General features: G+C 42.4%; 1 protein-coding gene across 9 annotated transcripts in view; it reads right to left on the bottom strand.

Moving 5' to 3' along the window:
• The window catches only part of SMYD3 (SET and MYND domain containing 3), a gene marked incomplete at its 5' end in the record, with an annotated part of 352491 nt that overhangs the window by 49973 nt on the left and 281040 nt on the right, over positions 1 to 21478 (bottom strand). For 7 of the 9 annotated variants that reach the window (XR_013836949.1, XR_013836950.1, XR_013836951.1 and 4 more), the window contains 2 exons: positions 2723 to 2897; positions 4238 to 4328. Coding sequence is in view for 5 of the 9 variants with exons in the window: in XM_079969531.1 (XP_079825657.1) it covers positions 2723 to 2897; positions 4238 to 4328 (266 nt within the window). The remainder of the gene's footprint in view (positions 1 to 2722; positions 2898 to 4237; positions 4329 to 21478) is intronic. The other 2 variants (XM_079969532.1, XM_079969534.1) reach the window with 1 other exon arrangement.

The following is a 21478-nucleotide window of genomic DNA, read 5'->3' as shown; positions in this document are numbered from 1 at the left end:
GTCAACCCTGCTGATCGCATAATGGAAACATACACAGCAAATACAGTCCTTGAAGTTAAAATGGTTTTAGAACAGTTCCTTTTAAAGGTGGACATACCACCTCCTATTTGTATGGATGGCTTGTTTTTCAGGTGATTCCCTGCAGATAAGAATATGAATATTTTTTTGCCCCAGAGTTGAGGAAAGGAAAATAGATAGCTGTAATGGAACTGCAGGAGCAGTCAAGCAGTAGATTGATTCAACTGGAGAAATTCAATGCACCCCAACAGATTTGCTCAGATTTGATATCCTGCTGCTTCAGGCACAACTCCTTGTAATGAGAAACTGAAGATTTTTTGTCAGGTGCGTCAAAGCTTGTAGTGATGGCTTGAAGGTAAAAAAAGAACTCAGGCTGAAAATGTCTCTTCTTGGGAAATGCTTTTGCACCTGGTGAGACTAAGAGCAACTGTCTTCAAGGTACATGAGAGGCCAGCAGCTTTACCAGGCCAGCAACATTTCATCAAATACATTTTAACAGAACATGTCATTTGTGTGTGTTTGTGTGTCTCTCTGTCTATGTGTATAAGGGTAGTGGTGGATGGAAGGTGAGGCGGCGGCAGCAGAATCAACTTGGCTGTAATAAGTAGCTCGGAAACTATGTCACACACCACTAAGCAAACAGGGAAAGAGATATTCGAATGATTGATAAAATTATAATTGTTTTCTACTGCAATCTTTTCCCTGGAAAAGACAAGTAGCTTCGTTGGTCTGAAGCACCACATTGGCAGGTTAAAGGGTAAAAGAAGCATAGCTGAATAGAAGCAGTAAATAAAAAAATGCAAATTAGAAAGGGAAGCCATTTTGAAAAGAAAGAAAGAAAGAAAGAAAGAAAGAAAGAAAGAAAGAAAGGGCAGTAGGCAAGTTCCTCTTCTCTCACTGACAGGTCTCTTTCACTGAAATTATTGTAAAGGCCAATGTAATCTGATATTTTGCCATTGTGGCAATAACTAATTTCATGGCTAATTCACTTGTTTTAATTTTGTTTGCACTTTTTTATGTTTTCTCCTTCTTTCCAGGAGGAGAAACTTAGAGAAGACTGGTCATCATGAGAAAAGAGGGGAGAACCATTACGTCCCTTCTCAAAAATTGCCACAGGCGGCAAACCTAAAAGCAACAAAAGGAAACAGCTATGCTAGCATTTGTTTAAAAGTTCACTGTCTCAAAATTCAGTATTCAGGCAAAGGTGCCTTAGTAACCTTCTACCCTGTAATGCAATCAAAATGAAAATGGAGCTGCTCCAACCTTACAAGCACTTTAAATTATTGTTAACCTCTGCTGCAGCCCTGCTATTTGAATACTACTTATTCCTAGCAACATAGCAGAACTCCATTGAACTGGCTGCCTTTCCTTGAGAAAATACGGGAAAACGGCTGTGATGCTAGTGGTGGTAATTGAAGATACCAAATCTAAGGTTGCCCACCATCATTATTTCCTTTTTTAAAAAATGCATTTGGATGAACAAAAGAAATGAAACGCGGAGGAAAAGAGTACAAAGCTGTATTTTCCCCTTTGATCATCCTGGTCACATTGCTATACTATACAGTTACTACCTGTTTCAAAGGAGAAAGCTTCTCTTTTGATCAAACCATATCAATCGAAACTAATTAGACACCAGGCTAAAACCAGAAAGTACCATAAGGAGTTAAGGAAGAACACGGTGCTGAAGCACTGCCAAAAATATTGTCTCTAAAAATGTACCTGGGAATATAGAGGTTTGTGAAAAGTACACGGGGATCTGAAGCAAAACACTCCAGAGTCCTCCAGGAACGTTTGTGTCATAAACACAATGATCAAATGCAGCAGTACATCTCAAACAATCTGCAATTCTGCATCACCAAGGGCAGAAAAAGTAAACCTATTTTTTTCCCCAAAATGGTTCAGCTGAGGAACAATGGGTTGTAATGTTCCCCTTTTCTGAAGAACAGCTGACATGATTGATCAGTGCACAAGTTTGAGTTGAGCTGACTACTCCTCACCCCTAATTAGGGTGGCCATATTTCAAAAAGTAAAAACCAGAACACCCTGGAAAACCCCAATGCTTTTGAGCTCCCCCCCCCCATTGCCAAAAAACCACGGTTTCTCTATTGACTTGCCTAAGATCCAGAGCAAAGTGCCACCTTTCAGAAATCCCCCCCCACCTTTGAAATCCTGGTAATGTCCGGACGTATGGCAGCCCTACCCCTAATGCTACCACATAGAATAATTAACAAATAGTAACATTGATGCTGTGGGACGCAGGTGGCGCTGTGGGTTAAAGCCTCAGCGCCTAGGACTTGCCGATCGAAAGGTCGGCAGTTCGAATCCCTGCGGCGGGGTGCGCTCCCGCTGCTCGGTCCCAGCGCCTGCCAACCTAGCAGTTCGAAAGCACCTCCGGGTGCAAGTAGATAAATAGGGACCGCTTACCAGCGGGAAGGTAAACGGCGTTTCCGTGTGCGGCTCTGGCTCGCCAGAGCAGCGATGTCACGCTGGCCACGTGACCCGGAAGTGTCTCCGGACAGCGCTGGCCCCTGGCCTCTTAAGTGAGATGGGCGCACAACCCCAGAGTCTGTCAAGACTGGCCCGTACGGGCAGGGGTACCTTTACCTTTACCTTTAACATTGATGCAGCCACATTCTTGGTTCATACCCTCTTTTCTGGGCTGAAAGCGAATCTTGCAATAAATGACTGCATTTTTATCTTTTACCTGTAGGGCTCCAAAGTCCTGTGACCATAAAACAAGGCTTCTTCCAAAAGGCCAAGATTTATGCAGGCGTCCATGGCAAAGTCAAGTACTTTCAGCTGGTAAATGTTTGTGTCTGGGAGGCGAGCGGCATTGTTCTTTAGTAACGTCTGGCATGTCACAAGAGCCTGCTCCCACTCTGATGTTTATTTGGATTAAGGATTAATCAACATTGTGCCATTCAAACAAAAGCTCATGAAAAATTACTGTCCAAGTTGGTATCCCCTACTACATTTTCTGCTAACCAGTTCAATTGTTTTGACTCCGCTGCGTGTGAAGAAATCTCCCCTTGTCTGTCACAAATCTCCCTGTACTTAGTTTCAGGGGATAATCCCTGGTTGCAGTATTTTCTCCTTCTCTCATAATTCTAGAACCAGGAGTCATCCCATGAAGCAGAATGCTGGGGATTCAACACAGACAAAAGGAAGTTTGGTGTCTGTCATCTTCTGGCTTGTAGTGCAGACAGAAGCAAAACAGAAGGAAAAGGTCTTTGCTACAACTGTCTACACGTTTTTTACTAGATACTGAAAGACAGAAAGACATAGAGCCTTTGGTGGGGAACCTTCAGCCCATGGACCTAAACAGAGTAGCTTCTAACATTTCTCCAGTGAAAATAGGGACGTCCCATTCTATAAATATAAATTTACTATTTATACCCTACACATGTTACTGGGTTGTCCCAGCACTCTAGGCAGCTCCCAACACATTTGAAACTGTAATAAAACTTTAAACATTAAAAAAACTTCCCTATACAGGATTGTCTTCGAATGGCTTGGGGGGTTGGATAACTCTATACCCTCCAATATTTCTACAATGATAATAGGGACATCCTAAGGAAAAGCAGGACATTCTGGGATCAAATCAGAAACCGGGATGACTTCTCTAAATCAGGGACGTCCTAATAGGGACACTTGGAGGGTCTGAAATAGGCCTGTGAAACCTAGGAAGTGGACCAGGCTGCATGTTTACATCTACTTTCCCAGGCCTGACATCAATATGGCATCATGTGCAGAAGCTGCAGCTGAAGGAATGAGAATTATTTAACTGCAGGCAAAATACTTGGGTTTTTTTAATTATTATTCTTAAAAGGTGTCAAATTTTAAAAGTGCCTAGTTTTGCCTGTGAAGTGCACTTGAGAATACTCCCTATTTTTCCTGGACCAAATCCATGCTACAAATACAAAGGAATTTGTGGAGGTACAGAGGAGCAATCTTTCTTTGCAGCCCCAGCTTGAAATTTCAATGGCCTGATGTTATAAGAGTCCAAGTAATTGACAAGTGGGTGGCTCCACCCACCTGTTAAGAGTTGAATCTGACACCCCAGCCAAATCCAATTGCCCACTCTAACAGAGGGCAACCTTTAAGGAACAAAGTATTTCCATATTTTAGAAATAGCAAGGAAGAAGACAGCTTTTATATGCTCTTGCCTCAAAAGGAAACCCATCTGCTGTTGGCCAGTACTTTGGCATTGAAAGGATACCTTCTTGTGACTTTGGAGCTCCCATTTTATTTATAGCTTCTTTGGCTTCTTTCCAGGCCTGCTCATCACCTGCCAACATGTCAGCATCCTGCTTTGGACAGAAACAAAAGCATGAGACAAAAGCATTTGATTAAAAGAAGAGAAGCAAACAATGCCATCTTGCACCATGCAAATCTGATCAACGAGAGGGGGGGGGGGGATACTTCCACTCAGCATGAAGTAGGAAAGCAGAGGATTCAACTGTGTTATCCATGATAATTTGAAGTCTGTATTCAATTGAAGCCAATGGCAAAACTGTCATGCAACTTCACACATCTGGAATGCACACATTAAACAAAGAGTTGGGGGCTTGCTGGAACTGTGTTCATGCCACTCTTTGTGAATAATTTCTATAGATTTTTAACAAATGAGCTTATGATGACAATGGCCCATCTAGTCCAGCATTTTGGTCTCACAGTGGCCAAGAAGAAGATGTAGAAAACCTTCAAGCAGGACCAAAACACAAGGGCATTCTCCCCCCTGTGGTTTCCAGCAACTGGTATTCAAGTATTACCACCTCCAACCATGTAGGTGGAGTATAGACGTATGGCTAGTTGCCATTGATAGTCTTATTTTCCATGAATTTGTCTTAATGGTCATTTTTGTGAAGATAAGTATATTTTATGAATATTAATATTTAAGAAGTATGTCAGTCAACTTTGAATGCACAGAAGATTTACACAAGAAATCACAAATTGGGGAACATCACTTAAATAAGATTGGTCTTCGAATGTACATAAAACAATTATTTATCCTCAGGTGAAGAGCTAATTTTTTTTAATGTCATGTCATCGGCAAGAAACCAACTTTAACAAAGTAAATATGGCATTGTGCTCTCATTACGGTTCAGAATAGTGTTATTCCTTGATATGTGCTAATACTTAGGTAGCTGTGATTAAATACCACACACTCTAGCCTTTATCATTTACTGACACCAGAAGGTTCCTGGCCACTCATGAAGGTATCTGTGATCAATGTTATATCTTAGTAAAATAAAGTATCACACGAATGAAGCATTCATCGAAAACTCAAAAGTATACTATAACAATATTTACTTGGTTGTATGTGGCTTTGTGGGTTAAACCAGAGAGCCTAGGACTTGCTGATCAGAAGGTCGGCGGTTCAAATCCCTGCGACGGGGTGAGCTCCCATTGCTCGGTCCCTGCTCCTGCCCACCTAGCAGTTCGAAAGCACGTCAAAGTGCAAGTATATAAATAGATACCGCTCTGGCGGGAAGGTAAACGGCGTTTCCGTGTACTGCCCTGGTTCGCCAGGAGCGGCTTAGTCATGCTGGCCACATGACCCGGAAGCTGTCTGTGGACAAATGCCGGCTCCCTCAGCCTATAGCGCAACATGAGCGCCGCAACCCCAGAGTCGGCCACAACTGGACCTAATGGTCAGGGGTCCCTTTACCTTTACTTTATGTTTGATTATATATATATATATTAAAAGCAAAATAAATACATAAATGTATATATAAACCACACTTTTGAAAAAAGCCAAAGGTATCCGTGTTGGCCTATAAGAAAAAGGATCATATTAAGCCAATACTTTTATTAGACTAATCAAAATCGCGTAAGAACTTCCAAGTACTTTGAAGTGCCACAGCTGGAAATTTGTTATCTCCTCCTACACTCCACCTTAAAAATTAGCAGAGGCAGGCTTAAATATCTTGACAAACATGAATAGACCCCCCCCCCGTTATTTCTCTCCATCCCCCATTTCTAAACATCTTGCCTGATGAAGAGTTATGGGGAACCTGAGAGCCTGCATGGTGTTTTATTGCATTCCTGTTTGCCTAATTATTATTATTTAATAGATTTTTATCCTACCCCTCCTCTCAAAGAAGCCCAAGGCAGGAAACAACAAAATAAGAATAAGAAACAATACATAGGGTGGTGCAGATCCATTGAAATTAATGGACCTTAGGCATGTTCATTCATTTGAATGGGTCTACTCTGATTAAAACCTAGGCCACATGCACACACCCCAGTTAAAGCATTATTATACCATGTTAAGTAGTCATGGCTTCCCCTAAAGAATTCTGGGAGCTGTAGTTAGTTAAGGGTGCTGTAAGGAGGCCCCTGTTCTCCCTCCAGAGCTACAATTCTCAGAATTCCCTGTGAAGAGGGATTGAGTGTTAAACCACTCGGAAAACTGTAGCTTTGGGAGGGGAATTGAGGCCTTCTAACAATTCTAAACACCCTAAACAAATTACATCTCCCAGATTCATGTGGGGAAGCCACGACTGCTTAACGTGATATTATAGTGCTTTAAATGTGACTGTGGCCTTAGCTGAATACCACGAACGATGGTAAAAAACAATCAAATAATAATCTTAATAATTTCATGGGATTGCTTTAATGTTGACATTGCAACATTTGAAAAGCAAAATTTTGAGGCAGCTCATTGCAGTGTCTAGAGCAGAAGACTGAACATTGCATCTCAAACCACTTTTTCCCCAATGCATGATGGACTTTTGTTATTATCTAGAGGTGGGATTTCAGCCTATTGTCACCGTGATCTGCCCCCACACCTATGTATCTTCATTCATGCACAACATCTGTAAGAGGCTACTGTTAGCCATTATCAAAGTGGAGGTGGAGGCAGAAGCAAACTGCATATTAAACCCAAAGTGTGAAAATAAAGCAAACCTATTTTCTGCTATATCAGTCTAGCTATGCCTGCATAAGGAGGGACTTATAACTTGCTCTGCTTGTCATAGAATAAAAAAACATACTCAATGAATGCAAATCACGTGAGGGATATAGTAGATAAAATGGGGGGGTGGACCCTTTCCACTAATATCACAAAATATTTATACAAAAGGAGCTTAGGGATACTAATGCAATTTATATATCAATTATCATCCCAAGAGCACCGAAGTTAAGAGGTTTTAATCTGCATTTCTCACACAGAGGAGGAAAATTAATTACTGTGTGTTCCAAATAATAGAAAATATGTACCCAGAGCCCATATTAATTTCATGTGTAGCTTTGCAGCAACATCTTCCCATTCATGTCCAAAGGGAAGAAATAGGAGGTGAACTCTTGTACTACCCCAAGAGATGATTGTATCAAAATGGCCTTGGCTGCCTTGGGATTCTATGACATTCCGCATAAGGAAATTACAAAGAAAGCAGTGTTTTCCTTGCAATTCGCAAATGTACTTACCATAAAATCAGCTATCTGATCACAATAAGCTCACCTGGAAATAATTTGGTACAGAATGAAAGCTGCCACGGATAAAAGGTCAGCAGTAGGACAAAAAAGATCATGTTGCAGTAGCTATGTCAGTTATGTTAATTGTAAAGATCCAGACACGTTAAGCTTTGCATATAAAGCGAATGAGCTAAGTTTTGCCTCTGTCTAATTCAAAGGGCACAGCATCAATTACAGAGGAGCTGACTTGATGTATGTTAATATAACTGAAAGCAGAAATGTGACCCATAAAAAGTAATTGTCAGTGCAATATCATGGGTATTTGTTTATTTCCAGTATTTATATGCCGCTTTTCGGGGCACAGCCCTCCAAAAGTGGCTCACAATAAATATCTAAAACGATAACATATAACTAACACAATCTCAGCACAATTGAGAAAATTGAAAACCAGCACTCTATAAAACACTATGCAGCTCAGGACAGCAACGCAGATAGAACAGCCTTTGCCAACCTGGTGCCTCCAGGTATTTTGGATTACAACTCCCATCAGCCCAAGCCAATGCAGACACGGCTGAGATAAACACTTTAAAAAGCCAGGAAATTCACCTGCCTGTCCAAATTCAAAACTGATTTAGACAACTAAATGTGGAGTTGAATGTACACAAATGTGGATTCTAATGCTAAAGGAAGGTGGCTGAGTGCAGCAAGGTAAATTTTTGATCAACAGCAAAACTGATTCATTTGTGGCCAAGAACAAAGAGCTGTATCATACTTAGAGTAGACCTATTGACATTACTGAATGCATAATGGCTATTTTAATCACATCTGTTTCATTGGGTGTGTTGAGTATGATGTAGTTGGGATACAACTGGCAGGACCTCGAGTCAGGTATAGGTCAGCAATTAAAAAACACCAGTGCCAGTGAAGTTTACTCTTTATTCAAAGAAACCAAATCAGTGCAGGCCTAGTGATCCCAGCAAGTCTTCGCAGTAGATCTTGCTGCAATGTTGTGAAGGCTGAAGGTTCCCACCTTTCCACAGCTGCCTAAGTCCGCTCCCCTCCAGGGTTTTTTGGCAAGCAATCGGAGACTGTGTCTGCATGCAACCAACCTCCCCTCTGCTCTTTTTATTTCTCTGTGTGTTCTGTGAGACTGGTGGTAGGGAGGGGAGGGGAGCAGGTTGCAGCAGGAGGGGGAAACTTCCTGGCTTCTTCAGAAGCCAGCCTCACCTCTGTCTCCTGCCCCCCTCCTCTCCAGCCTCTGAATCAGGGCTGCTCTCTGCCCTGACTTCTTCCTGCTGACTAAACTCTGTTTCCTCTTCTGTCACTCCTCCTCCAAGTCTGCTCCCAGTGGCATTGCAACGGGGGAGGGGGGGTGCACCCCAGGTGCCATGTCTGGGGGGGGGGTGACAAGAAGGCACCCCGTGGGGGATCACGGCGACACGAGCAGCCATTGTGCCACCTCAGCCACCTGTGGAAGATCCTCCATTCGTGGCTGCAGCTGCGAGCAGAGGATCCCGGCGCCGGTGGCAAACCGCTATGTACAGTGCATGTGCGGCATCGCATGCATGTGCTGTACGTAACGATGACACACATGTGCTGTACATAGCGGTTTGCCACCGGTGCCACTCAAGTGCCGTATGGACGGCAGTGGGATCCCTCCATCACAGCTACAGCCGCGAATGGAGGATCCCGGCACCGTCCATATGCTGCCCCGGGTGTCACAACTCCTTCGTTTGCCCCTGTCTGCTCCCTCTTCTCCCTCTGACCTCTCCTCAGTGTCCTAACACCAATTCCCTGGCTCTGGGCCTTCTTCTCCTGGGGTTCCCTTGGGGGTTCCCTGGTTGGTGCCTCCCATCACTGTGCTGCATCCAGCTAGCGCATGACAACAACACATGAGCAGAGCAATTCTGTTTCTTTATCAACAATGTGAGTTTTGCCACTTATTTCAGTGTGCCATGTACTTTGCTAACACCGATTAAGAATGGAATTAACTCTAAGAGGCTGAATTATCTTTAATTGTATCCAAGTGCAACTTTCCACATTACACTGGGCTGCATTCAGTGTAGTGCTGAGGCAGGTTCTCCATCAGCACAAGTATTTCTCCTTGCACAATGGAAATTATCCCTCTCTCCTCCCCTTCCTCTGCACATCCCTTAAATCCATTCTAGGGGTTCCCCCAATCCTCCTGAGCAGATTGGGGGCTCTAGCAGAATTGCTTAGTTAAATACTTCCCATTGTCTTAATCCCAAACTACATGCCATACCCAAAACATATAAGTGCAAGTCAACAGCACATTGTGATTGAGTGTGGAAAAGAGCTTACCCAACTCTTTCACTGGCCATGTTCCTCCAGGAACTTTTCCCTTTATGTGTTTTTGGAACCCACCAATTACACATTGGAAATATTGTGGGAGAGGAGGGTGGGGTGGGGTAGCTACTGGAGCAGGGACACAGCAGGTGGGAAAGGATTAAACACTCTCTCCCAACAGCACCTCACTTTCAGTTGTGCCCTCCAGAAGCTGCATTTAAAAATTTAAAAGATACATCAAAAGAGACGACCAAGGCAGGGAGCCTTGTTTCATGCAATCCTCACTATTCCAGCTTGCCAAGAAAAAATGTCTCTGCCTTTTGCAGAGATATCAAAAGCCAGTGATGTTATAGGCACTGTCATACAGTAGAAAATCATGCCTCTAGCATGACAGCAACCCTCTTTTAGGGGAGAACAGTTCTTCTTAAATTTAGAATTAGTTGTTCTCTGCACCCAAACCAATTCCTTGTTTAAATAACCAGCACTTTGCTCATTTCGGAAAATTTATTTAAACTGAACAATGTAATCCAATTGCTCTGTTTGGAGCTTTGTAGTTTGTGAAACATTTTGGAAAAGACTGGTGTGGTACAAAGCAAGAAAAATATGGGACAATATACCTCTATAATATCTACCTCTGTAATCGTGTGTGGGGATCAGACCTTAGTGCCATGGCCTCCTTCCACTGTTGTTTGGCTCACACAGGTTTTTAACTCACCTGGCTGTTTTCCATTTTTTTTGCTGCTGGAGCCGCAACACTCACTAATAGGGCCCCCTCCTGCTTACAGGGCTGGGTTCACTCGGGGCTTAATTGTTACTGGCAAGCTTTTCACATTTTTTCTTGTATGGAAGCAAGCTACAACAAGGGCATGTGAATCAGCTACTATGGACTGCAGAAGACCACAATTAGAGCTGATGGTATTAGGTGATTAACAGCGAGTGGTGATGAAAAGGGATTGAACAATGGGGGGTGATGAAAGATTATGATCACGTCAGTCGGAGACCTCTGGGAGCAAAAAGGTCTGATTCACTTTAAGCATGGCTAAACTGACATTTTTCCATGCCTGCAGGATAGGTTGCAAATGGATTGTAACCGGGTCTTTAAAACTGAGTGGAAAACTAGACATCTAGCAGAGGTGGGGACCTCAAGCCTGGAGGCCAAATGTTGACCTGTCTGGCCCATGGCACTCTCCACAAGCCACACCCCTCACCACACCCTTGTTGAGTGTTTAACTGTCTCTTGCTTACCTGGATGGAAAGGTGTATGCATATGTAGAACCCTTTGGCATTTTCATGGCTGGAGTGCTGCCTACGATAGAAATTAAGAGTCACATCTATTTATTCTATGTGCCTCTGACCACAGCCACCCCTAGTGTTTGGAATTTTTGGCTTTTTTTAGTTGTTAATATTTTTGTCCGCTTTTTGCTTTGGGGGGGGGGGGATTCTGAATATCAACAGCTTTTCTTCTGTGAAATGGGTATTTGGTGGTGTCTGTGATGGTTTCTTAGATTTCCAAATGTACCCCGGGACCCAAAAAAAACATTATAACCAAAACTGAATGGTGTAATTAAGACTGTTCACAGAATAAACAATCATACATATTTCATACAGCGGTCAAGTCTTTCTAAAAAATATCTGTGTTGGAGTTGAGAAATGCTTTACTGAAGAATTAATGTTGCAACTTGAAAGAACCACCTATCAGTAAATATGTCTGATTGTGTTCATCCAATCAGATGCCTGAACTTAGTCAGTTTGTTGGTTAAGGTTAAATCCCATACCACTGAATACCATATGTAAGTGCAAGTGGATTTTTTCCCATCTATAAGCAATTACTATATTTGTTGCTAGGAACAACAAAAAATACAAAAGACACTCCTCAAAATTTTCAAGTAATAATAACATGGCAGAAATTAAATAATAAAATAATTTTGCTAATTTCAGCATAAAGCTGAGCCCAAAATCTTGTTAGAAACATTATAATTACCATATTTTTCACCCTATAAGGCGCACTGGCCCATAGGACGCACCTCGTTTTTTGGGGGGGAAATGAATAAAAAAAAATTATTCCCCCCCCCCCAGCCGCAGAGCTGGGGCAGGGGAAGCCGGAGCTTCCCCCGACCCCAGCCCCCAGAACAGGCTGCCGCCCCAAGACTTGCGCGCCCGACGGGACCTTCCGCCGGGTGCACAAGGCTTGCGCACACCTCCCCGAAGCACAGGGTGTCCTCCGGAGGACGCCTCGTGCTTTGGGCTGCAGGCTGCCTCCCCAAGCCTGGCGTGCCCAGCGGGACCTCCCGCCGGGCGCGCAAGGCTTGCGGATAGCTTCCTGAAGAGTGGAGAGCGAGAGGGGTCAGTGCGCACCGACGCCTCTCACTCTCCAGGCTTCAGCGAAAGCCTGCATTCGCCCCATAGGACGCACACACATTTCCCCTTCATTTTTGGAAGGGAAAAAGTGCGTCCTATAGGGTGAAAAATACGGTATACTGCATATGTGCTATAAGAATTTTGCCCAGATATGTGTTGATCTTAAGCCTTCTTTAACAGAAGCAATAGCAATGTGTTTCAAACAGGAGAATGTTTTATCACTGCCTTAAGGAACAAAGTAGTGGTGTTTTTAAAATGCAGCACACATGAAAATCTCTACAAGTATGTAGATCACAAGTTAATGAGGAGACCATTATTTTGGTTGGGGGGGGGAACCCAACTAAAGTGAGCAATGTTCTATTTACATTCTGGAGTTATAAGGCTATACATATGGGACAATGCAGTACAGGAACTGCCAATGTAAACTGCTCCAATGGAGGGTAATGCTATGCAGCCCAATCCTATGCATATTAAGGGACAGAAAACACCAGCTCAGTTTTTAGGGAAGCAGGGGAAAGATAATTCCCTTGCACCCACCTTTTTTGCTCCCTTGATCTTATGCAGTGATATATTGACCAATACTGCCCAATCATTTGTATATGATATATGTTCACTTTTAGATAAGCAGACTTAATTTTGCCTACCTTTCTAAATATACTGTTTGGTCTATTATTATGTAATGTACTTTTGTACTTTTCTGTTGTAAACTGCCCCGTGATCCTCAAATAAGGGGCAGTACATAACTTCAATAAATAATAAAACTAAAATACTCCTAGCCCAATCCTTAGTTTTGACCAGCATCAAGTCCCCCTGAGTTCTTTATTACTTACTTTCAATGAACACTTCCTTTCAATGACATGTGTTTAGGATTAGATTCTTGCGGTGTAATCCTATGCATGTCCACTCAGAAGTAAGTCCCACTGTATTCAATGATGCTTACTCTCAGGTACATACATACTTGTGGCTAACCTGTGGCCCTCCAGATATTGCTGGAGTCCAAATCCCATCTTAGCATGGCCAATAGCCAGGGGGTTGTATTCAACGCAGTGCTAAGTAAAATACGTTCCATCAGTGCAAGGATTTCTCCCCCTCTCCTTCCCCTGCATGCCCGCTACATCTGTTCCGGGGGTTCCCACAATCCCCCAAACATATTTTGGAATGGTGTGGGGCAAATACAAGGGGGGGGGGAGAGCCTGTTGCACTTGCACTAACCCTTGTGCTTCTTCTAACACAAGGATTTCATTGACTGAAGAGTTGTAGTCCACCAACATCTGGAGACTACAAGTCAGCAACCCCTGTTGAATTATAGAGTTGGAAGGGACCCTGAGGATCATCTAGTCCAGGCATAGCCAAACTTGGCCCCACTAATGTTTTGAGACTACAATTCGAATCACCTCTGACCACTGGTCCTGTTAGCTAAGGGTGATGGGAGTTGTAGTCCCAAAACATCTGGAGGGCCGAGTTTGCCTATGCCTGATCTAGTCCAACCCCCTGCAATGCAGGAATATGCGGCTGTCCCAAATGGGGATTGAACCTGCAACATTGGCATTATCAGCACCACGCTCTAACCAGCTGAGCTATGATGTTCTATAGTATTGATTTATAAATGTATAGTTTAATTGCCCGGCTGTAAATCAGATTCTTTATTGACAATCCAAATGCAAAATATCACAGTAGCCTCTCAATTGTTACAGTAAATCAAGATAAAGTTATAAAATACCATTTTAATGTGAAAAGTGTAACGATAAATGCTGTTTCGGTAACTGGCTATAACAGAGGACAGGGCTAGTCAACACAGACAGAATCTAACCCTGTTATATGAGCAATGCACTCAAAGATAATCATGACTTTATATGTAAACCTGTTGCCAGAGAATTCTTTGGGATGTGTAAAGAGACACATAAAGGAGGATTATATCTTTTGTATTAATTAAATCTCCAAAAGCTATATTTCTATAACACCGAATCATAAGGCAAATGTAACTTTTTGTTAACTGAATGAACCTTCACAGATTAAGACTGCGTCATGAATGTGCTTACTATACCCGTTGAGTACAGTGAGATTTACTTCTGAGCAAACATGTCCTGCCATTGTTAATATGAAAGTAATCTCTTTTATACATATACGTTGTAATGAAATACTAAAATAATAATCTTATGGAGCAGCTCTCTTCTACACAGCAGCTTTAAGAGTATTAAGTTGCTAAATAGGGGAGATGTTATCTAATGAATGTGTTAGGATTAAAATAATACGGTGTATGATACACCAGACAAAAGCATCTTTTGTTCAGGCCTGGAAATCTTTAGAGGGAGAGGGAGACATTTTGCAGTATATTTCCATAAAATTATGTAATTTGGGTTAGCTAGTTAATGAGATTCTTCACTACTTCAGGAATTTTTTTCACTTTTTCTTTCCTTTTTGGTAAACAATACATAAATGTTTCAAATTTCCTCTTAGCAAAATGTAGAGAATACAATTTATCTTACATATAAAAAGGGCTATGCTTAAATTAAGATTACATCTCATCTTCAAAGCTATGATATTACAACAGGTTCTTCTTGGAGCACAGGTGGGTTTTTTCATCACTCCTTCCTATTGAAGGTTGTGGCCCAGGAAGAGAGAGCAGAATACTGGAAGGAAACCAATGGCTGTGTAGATGGTGTTGCCGGGAAAGGTTTGGCTTCGAGGACCATGCTGTCCACTTCTTTGAGAAAGGACTGCTGAGTTGCACCTTACAGTGGTTGACAAGAATGTGTTTGCTAAGAGTACTGTGAACCCGATTAGGAGAGCTTTAAACTAAATCCTGAGGGGGAGGGAGACAATATTACAGATGACAGGGGAACACTTGGAACTAGGGATCATAGCTTCATTGATGCCCAGGAAAGTGATGTGGTGCTCCAGAAACCTGCTAGAGGACAAGAAACTACAGCTGGAGGGAATGACTAATGTACAGAGTCTGGAAAATAATCAATATGAGTTTGAGTTCTTAATACAGGATGGCAAATATTATGTAATAGGCTTTACTGAAACCTGGTGGGATAAGACTCATGACTGGAATGTAGAAATTGAGGACTATAATCTATTCAAAAGGAACAGACCAAGGAAGTGGGGGGAGGATGTGCTGAGATAAAATGGCGCCCGGCACACTTCCCCTGTGCTGATGGACGCCTGTGCCGATAGAAAAACTTGAGCTCTCTTAGCAGAGTCCTTAGCAGAGTTCTGCAGGGACGCAGGTGGCGCTGTGGGTTAAAGCCTCAGCGCCTAGGGCTTGCCGATCGAAAGGTCGGCGGTTCGAATCCCTGTGGCGGGGTGTGCTCCCGCTGCTCGGTCCCAGCGCCTGCCAACCTAGCAGTTCAAAAGCACCTCCGGGTGCAAGTAGATAAATAGAGACCGCTTACTAGCGGGAAGGTAAACGGCGTTTCCGTGTGCGGCTCTGGCTCTGGCTCTGGCCAGAGCAGCAATGTCACGCTGGCCACGTGACCCGGAAGTGTCTCCGGACAGCGCTGGCCCCTGGCCTCTTAAGTGAGATGGGCGCACAACCCCAGAGTCTGTCAAGACTGGCCCGTACGGGCAGGGGTACCTTTACCTTTTACCTAGCAGAGTTCTGCAGCGGTAGAAAGTGTTGCCTTGTGTGTGGATAATAAATCAGACTGAATGCAGGCTTCTTGCTAATCTCCAACAGCCTTTAATGAGAAGAAAAACATCATAAATCAGCCCGGCGAGAGAGCAGACATCCTTTTGTCTCTCAGCCAAAAGCAAAAGGAAAACTCACACACAAAGAAAGATTCCCGTATGTGAACATAACCACGCCTCAGAATGTGAGACGTCACACAGAACTGTTTAACCCTGTAAGTTCTGATTCTCCTCACAGGATGTGTACACTTGTGAAGAGATCAATGACCTGCAACATGGAAGGCAGGTGGATAGTATATGGGTAAAAACTGTAGGAGAAGGAAACAACAGTGACCTTACTGTGCATGTAGAAACCTCTTTTTTTTTTTATTGCCAGAATGCAACCTACTCTACAAGGGTAAGAGTTGCATCTATTGCCTTGGCCACTTTTGCCTTCTGCCCCAACCAGAACTAGCATGCTGGCCCTTGAAGCCTGCCCATGAGAAAATGTAGTCATCAGGCTGGGGGAAAAAAGGTTCCCCCCATCCCAAGGCTTTTTCATTTAGGGGGGATGTTCTAAGTGGAGGCGTAACAGAAGTGCATAATGTTTATGCAGGTAGATAACCTTTTCTCCCTTACTTAAAATATGAAAAGTTGGGGTCCCCCAATGAAATGGGTAGTAGATTCAGCAGAGACAAAATGAAGCAGATCTTCGCGCAGCAGATAATTAACAGTATGGAATGCATTCCCACGATATGTGGTGATGCCCACTATCTCACATAAGGGGGTTCCTGGAAGGAACATGGGTCTGTCAGTAGCTCATTAGCCACCATAGCTAAATGGAACCTACATGCTTCTGAATACCAGTTACTTGGATCTACACAAAAAGAGAAGACCATTGCCTTCACGATCTGCTTGCAGGCTTTCAAGACACATCCAGATTTTTATTTATTTATTATTAAATCCATATTAATGAACTCAGTTTCTCAAGTTCCTAATGACTGCTTTCTTCCTGATACCTGCCTATACCTAGCCATAAAAAGCAGGGAGGGAGAACGCCTACCCCAGGCAATGCAAAGGATCTCACTGTCACTAAGAGCCTGGGTATGCAGAGATGCTGAGATTGCTGGGCCACAAGCAATTTGGAGGTCTAAGTTCTGCTGATGCGTTTAATAGAGCCAGTACAGCACTTTAATTACCATGAAGCACTCGGAGCTCAGAAAATCATTACATACTATTCTCTGCTGTAAATAATGACCACTGTTGGTAGATGCTCCTCCAGTCTTTAAATGACAGTGCCTAAAACAGTTTGCATGCAAATGAGTTCTTGAATCATCCAATTTCCTGAACCTTTCCATTTATTAATTATTAATCTGTTTCCACCATTATGACTGAACCTGCTGTCTAATGACAAGCTTGTTGCTCCTGAGGTATACTTGGGGCTTCAGAGCTCTTTACTACCCCTTGTACTGCCTGCTTTTGCATCCCCCCCCCTTTGCTCATCATAACTACCAAGACACCGATTCTATTATAGATATTACGGTAGGTCAGTGGTATCTATATTTGGTTTTTACATCCTACCCCCTTTGACACACATTTTATAGTTAAAGGCTAGGAGCATCAAATCCCTTTCCCAACACAGAGATGCACAGGCTAAATTTAAAGTGTCAAGTTCAATTCAAATTTAAGGAACTCAATTTTGCAAGCCGCATTATCAGCTGTTACCCACATTTCATAACCAGGGGACAGAATTTGAGAGGAATCGAAAACAAGCAGTGAAAAGTGTCCAAGGCAGAACAGTTAAGGAGTATGCACACTTTCAGAACATACTTTCACTCACACTCACTGCTAACCTGCAGAAGACGTGTCTGAACAAAGAAGAGTATACCTCTCATAAGTTGCAAGACATAACATCTACCACAAAATGAAGAAAATATTACAAAGGTGTAGGCCTTTTCAAGCACCTTGTGTAATTTGATGTATAAATGAAGGACAATTTAGAAGTGGCCTTTTTTTCAATGTTTCCCAGAGTCTCCTCTTTGAATCCTCACCCACAGGACTTGTGACCATTTGAGACACATTGGACTGTAAACTTACCCCAGCTCTCCCACAATTTGTGTGACATACTTGATGCAAGAATGCAAAGCACATGATCTATTTAATAATGACGAATCAGAAGGCAAACCCAGAGTATTTTCATTTTCTTCGCTGTATCATTTAAAAGGCTACATTTAAACAGAATTTGTCTGCTGACTTCAAAATGTATCTTATTCTGCCACTGCACATGCACACAACAGCGCCCCTAATTTTAGTACATTTGCACATACCCTATCCTTCTTCCTTAGCAAATAAACCTACAGATGGGAACAGATTACAAAACTGTAAAAATAAATTCATTGTTCATTGTTTTAATATTCATTTTTAAGCAACATTCACAGCAATCTGAGCAGGCTACTGAGCTGTTCTATTGTGTAAGCTGTGTTCAGCTAATCAGCCAAACCAGGAAAATGCTAACTATGTATTTCTCACTGTTCTAATAACCTTTATGTAATTGAGTCATATCTCAAGTCTGATACTTCTACCAAAATATTTACATAGCCAAATGGGTTGTATTTCATTCTGAACAGCGCTGCAGCTCGACCATGCTTTGTTTCCCCTTTAGATTAAAGCTCATCATTTTCACACTACCTTCCATACATGACTTCCCATGTTAATTAGCTAAGTACATGGCGAGAGCTCAGCTTACTCATTTTTCTCCTCCAAATAAATAAGTGGTTGTTGATTCACATTGTTACAATAGAAGCTGAATCAGCAGGTGTCCTTCAGTCAGGATTTTAAACAAGTAAAAAGTCAGCATCATGTCATGATCTGGTCAAGGCATGAGTCACATTCATGTCTGGATACAGGAGTGGAGCATACAACACATAAAGTGATAACATTTGGATTTGACTTGACAAACCTGTTTCATGTGGAATTTGACTTCCTGTGTATGCAAACACAAGTGGACATCAGCCCAAAGATGCTGAGAGAAGCAGTTCTTGGAATGAACTCTTAGCTGTCCTACAGTCATGCTTATGCTATGTGTTATGTACTGAAGTTCTCACCCTGGGCCAGCAGGGAGATACTGTAGATAGCTTTCACTCAGGTCCACATATGCAAATAAGGGATTGAAAGTGACGTTCAGTGATTGGATAGTTACAGAAAATAGTTACAGTTGCGTTGTAGAGGAGCTCTGTAATAAGCAGGCTGACTGAACCCTTCAGTTCAGTTCTGTTCTGGCCTGTGAATAAACAAGAGCTGTTTGAAGAATTGCTGTGTCGTCTGATATGTTCACCCACAACTTAACACTATGACTATCACATTTCCCAAATACTTGCAAGTTCTCATTTATAAAATCACCATGGCCCAGGGTTTTAGTGAAAACTGAGACTACAACGTGCCTGAAATGTTAAATGAAAGAAGAATTCTGAAGGATCCAGGTTTTCTTCGTGTGTGTGTGTGTGTGTGTGTGTGTTCTGAAGCTACCTGCTTGATCTCTTTGTGTCAGCATCTATAATTGCTAGGTGGTGAGAATAACCTTTTCCATTTCTAAACGAAGTGTTGCTACAAGCTATAAATACTAATCTGCTGCTGTATGTGGCATGACCAGATCATAGTATCTCTCTTCAATTTTGTGTTCCTTCCAGAAATGGAAAACTGTGGACAAGGTCATAAAGAATTTTAAAGAACCTAACAAAGAGGGGTGGGGGATAGCCAGTTGTTGAGGACCTGCTTTCTTTTGGCTCCTAATTCCTTTTCCCATGAAACATCAATGTTTAGTGACCATGTGAAGGGAGAAATGTGTACCCGCTGGCTTCAGCACAAACCTAATTAATCAGAAGAAACAAATGGAACATATATATAAAATGTGTGCATATGATAGGCTTTTGACAGCTATTTATGGTACGATTAGCCATACTGATCTACAGGATGTGTAGTCTGCTTTGTGGTTAAAATTATATTTTCTATGATAGAAATTTCTATGGTATATTATACATTTTATGAAATCATTATGTTGTTGTTGTTTAGTCGTTTAGTCGTGTCCGACTCTTCGTGACCCCATGGACCAGAGCACGCCAGGCACTCCTGTCTTCCACTGCCTCCCACAGTTTAGTCAAACTCATGCTAGTAGCTTCAAGAACACTGTCCAACCATCTCATCCTCTGTCATCCCTTTCTCTATTATAGTGCATTATTAAATTTTGTTCATGTTCAGGACGTGTCACAATGCAGGATTTAAGTCTGCCATCAATCCTGTGCATGTGTTTCTGGGAATTTGGTTTCTCTGAAATCAATGAGGCTTACTTCTATGCAAACTTACACAGAAAAGCTGCTTTGTATAGAGGAAGACAATTCGTCCATCTAGCTCAGTACTGTCTCAGCACTGACAAATGGCTTTCCTGGGTTTCAGCTATACATCTTTCCCAACCCTTTCCAGCCCTACCTGGATATCTCAAGAGATTGAACCTGAGGCCTTTTGCATGCAGTAGATGTACTCTACAACTGAACTACAGCCAGTGCTGTAATTCCAGCATAATGAACTGTTGCTACATTTGGCATAATGGACACCCCAAGCTAGCATATGATAAAGTGTTAGGGCTTTTTTCCACTGCCCAGCCACCAAATTCCAGTCAAGCCACTGGTCTGAGCCTCACAGGCCTGATGAAGGTATTTTGGCTGCTACATGGGACAATGGAGAATTTGTGCTGCTTTGAGACACTAATTTTGTGGAAATAGCTGATGCTATCTGATGTAGATTCATATGCATTTATTCCCTTGCAAGGCTGTAGACAAAAAACAGAACAACAAAGCTGGAAAGTAATTGTGTGATGGAATTGGCCCCAAATAGTTAACATTTTGTCCTTTTCCTGGCAGAGAAAAAAGTCTGCTTAAATTATCTACCAAAAGATTTACATTTCTTTCTAGGCTCCTGGCTTTGTGAGTAATGAGATTCTGTTCCTCTCAGATGACTACAAGGCTGGACTCTCAGGAGAGTGTTGTATTCCAATCCTGTTTCAGCAATTCAACATACTAAGCCTGCCAAATTGTCATGCCATATTAATGCCAGTTTCCCCTTCCAGTAGTCTCTGAATCTACATTTCTGGCAGACTTCTCAGAGTTCCCATTCATTTGTGTGAACTCTGCTTTATTTTCTGCGACCCCATGGCATCACAACCCACTCCGACATGTTCATAAATATTATGAACAGCTCCCTCAGAGAAAAGAGCCTTACAGCAACCAAGAGAGGTAAATAACCACTGGGGTCTCATTCTCATTTGTCAAAGCCTGCCATTCGGTCTGCACTTGATGCTGACCAGGGTAAATCCTAGAAACCGGAAGCTGAAGGGGCAAGCTGGCCATTAAAACCAGAACTTAGACATGATTCCTGGGCTTTTAGTGACATTTCTGACTAAAATACAATATTGCATCTACCCATGGCTACTCTGAAATACATACAAGGCAATGAGGTCTCTTGAAATTTAACAACAAAACCAGCTTGGCTGTCTGCAACGGCCAGATGAATCCATGTCATCGCAGAATTACGCCCCTGTTGAGATACAACAACTGCCCACTATCTGTAATTTCTGGAAAAGATTGAAGACATTTCTGTTTTGATAAGTTTTTATAGTTGGGTAGAAAGGTACCGTAGGTTTTGACTAAACTGCGGGAGGCAGTGGAAGACAGAAGTGCCTGGCGTGCTCTGGTCCATGGGGTCACGAAGAGTC

The sequence above is a fragment of the Podarcis cretensis genome (assembly GCF_951804945.1).
Source record: "Podarcis cretensis genome assembly, chromosome: 3".
Taxonomy (NCBI): Eukaryota; Metazoa; Chordata; class Lepidosauria; order Squamata; family Lacertidae; genus Podarcis; species Podarcis cretensis.
The sequence above is the reverse complement of the archived record's forward strand: the minus strand, read 5'-3'. Positions and strand labels throughout refer to the sequence as shown.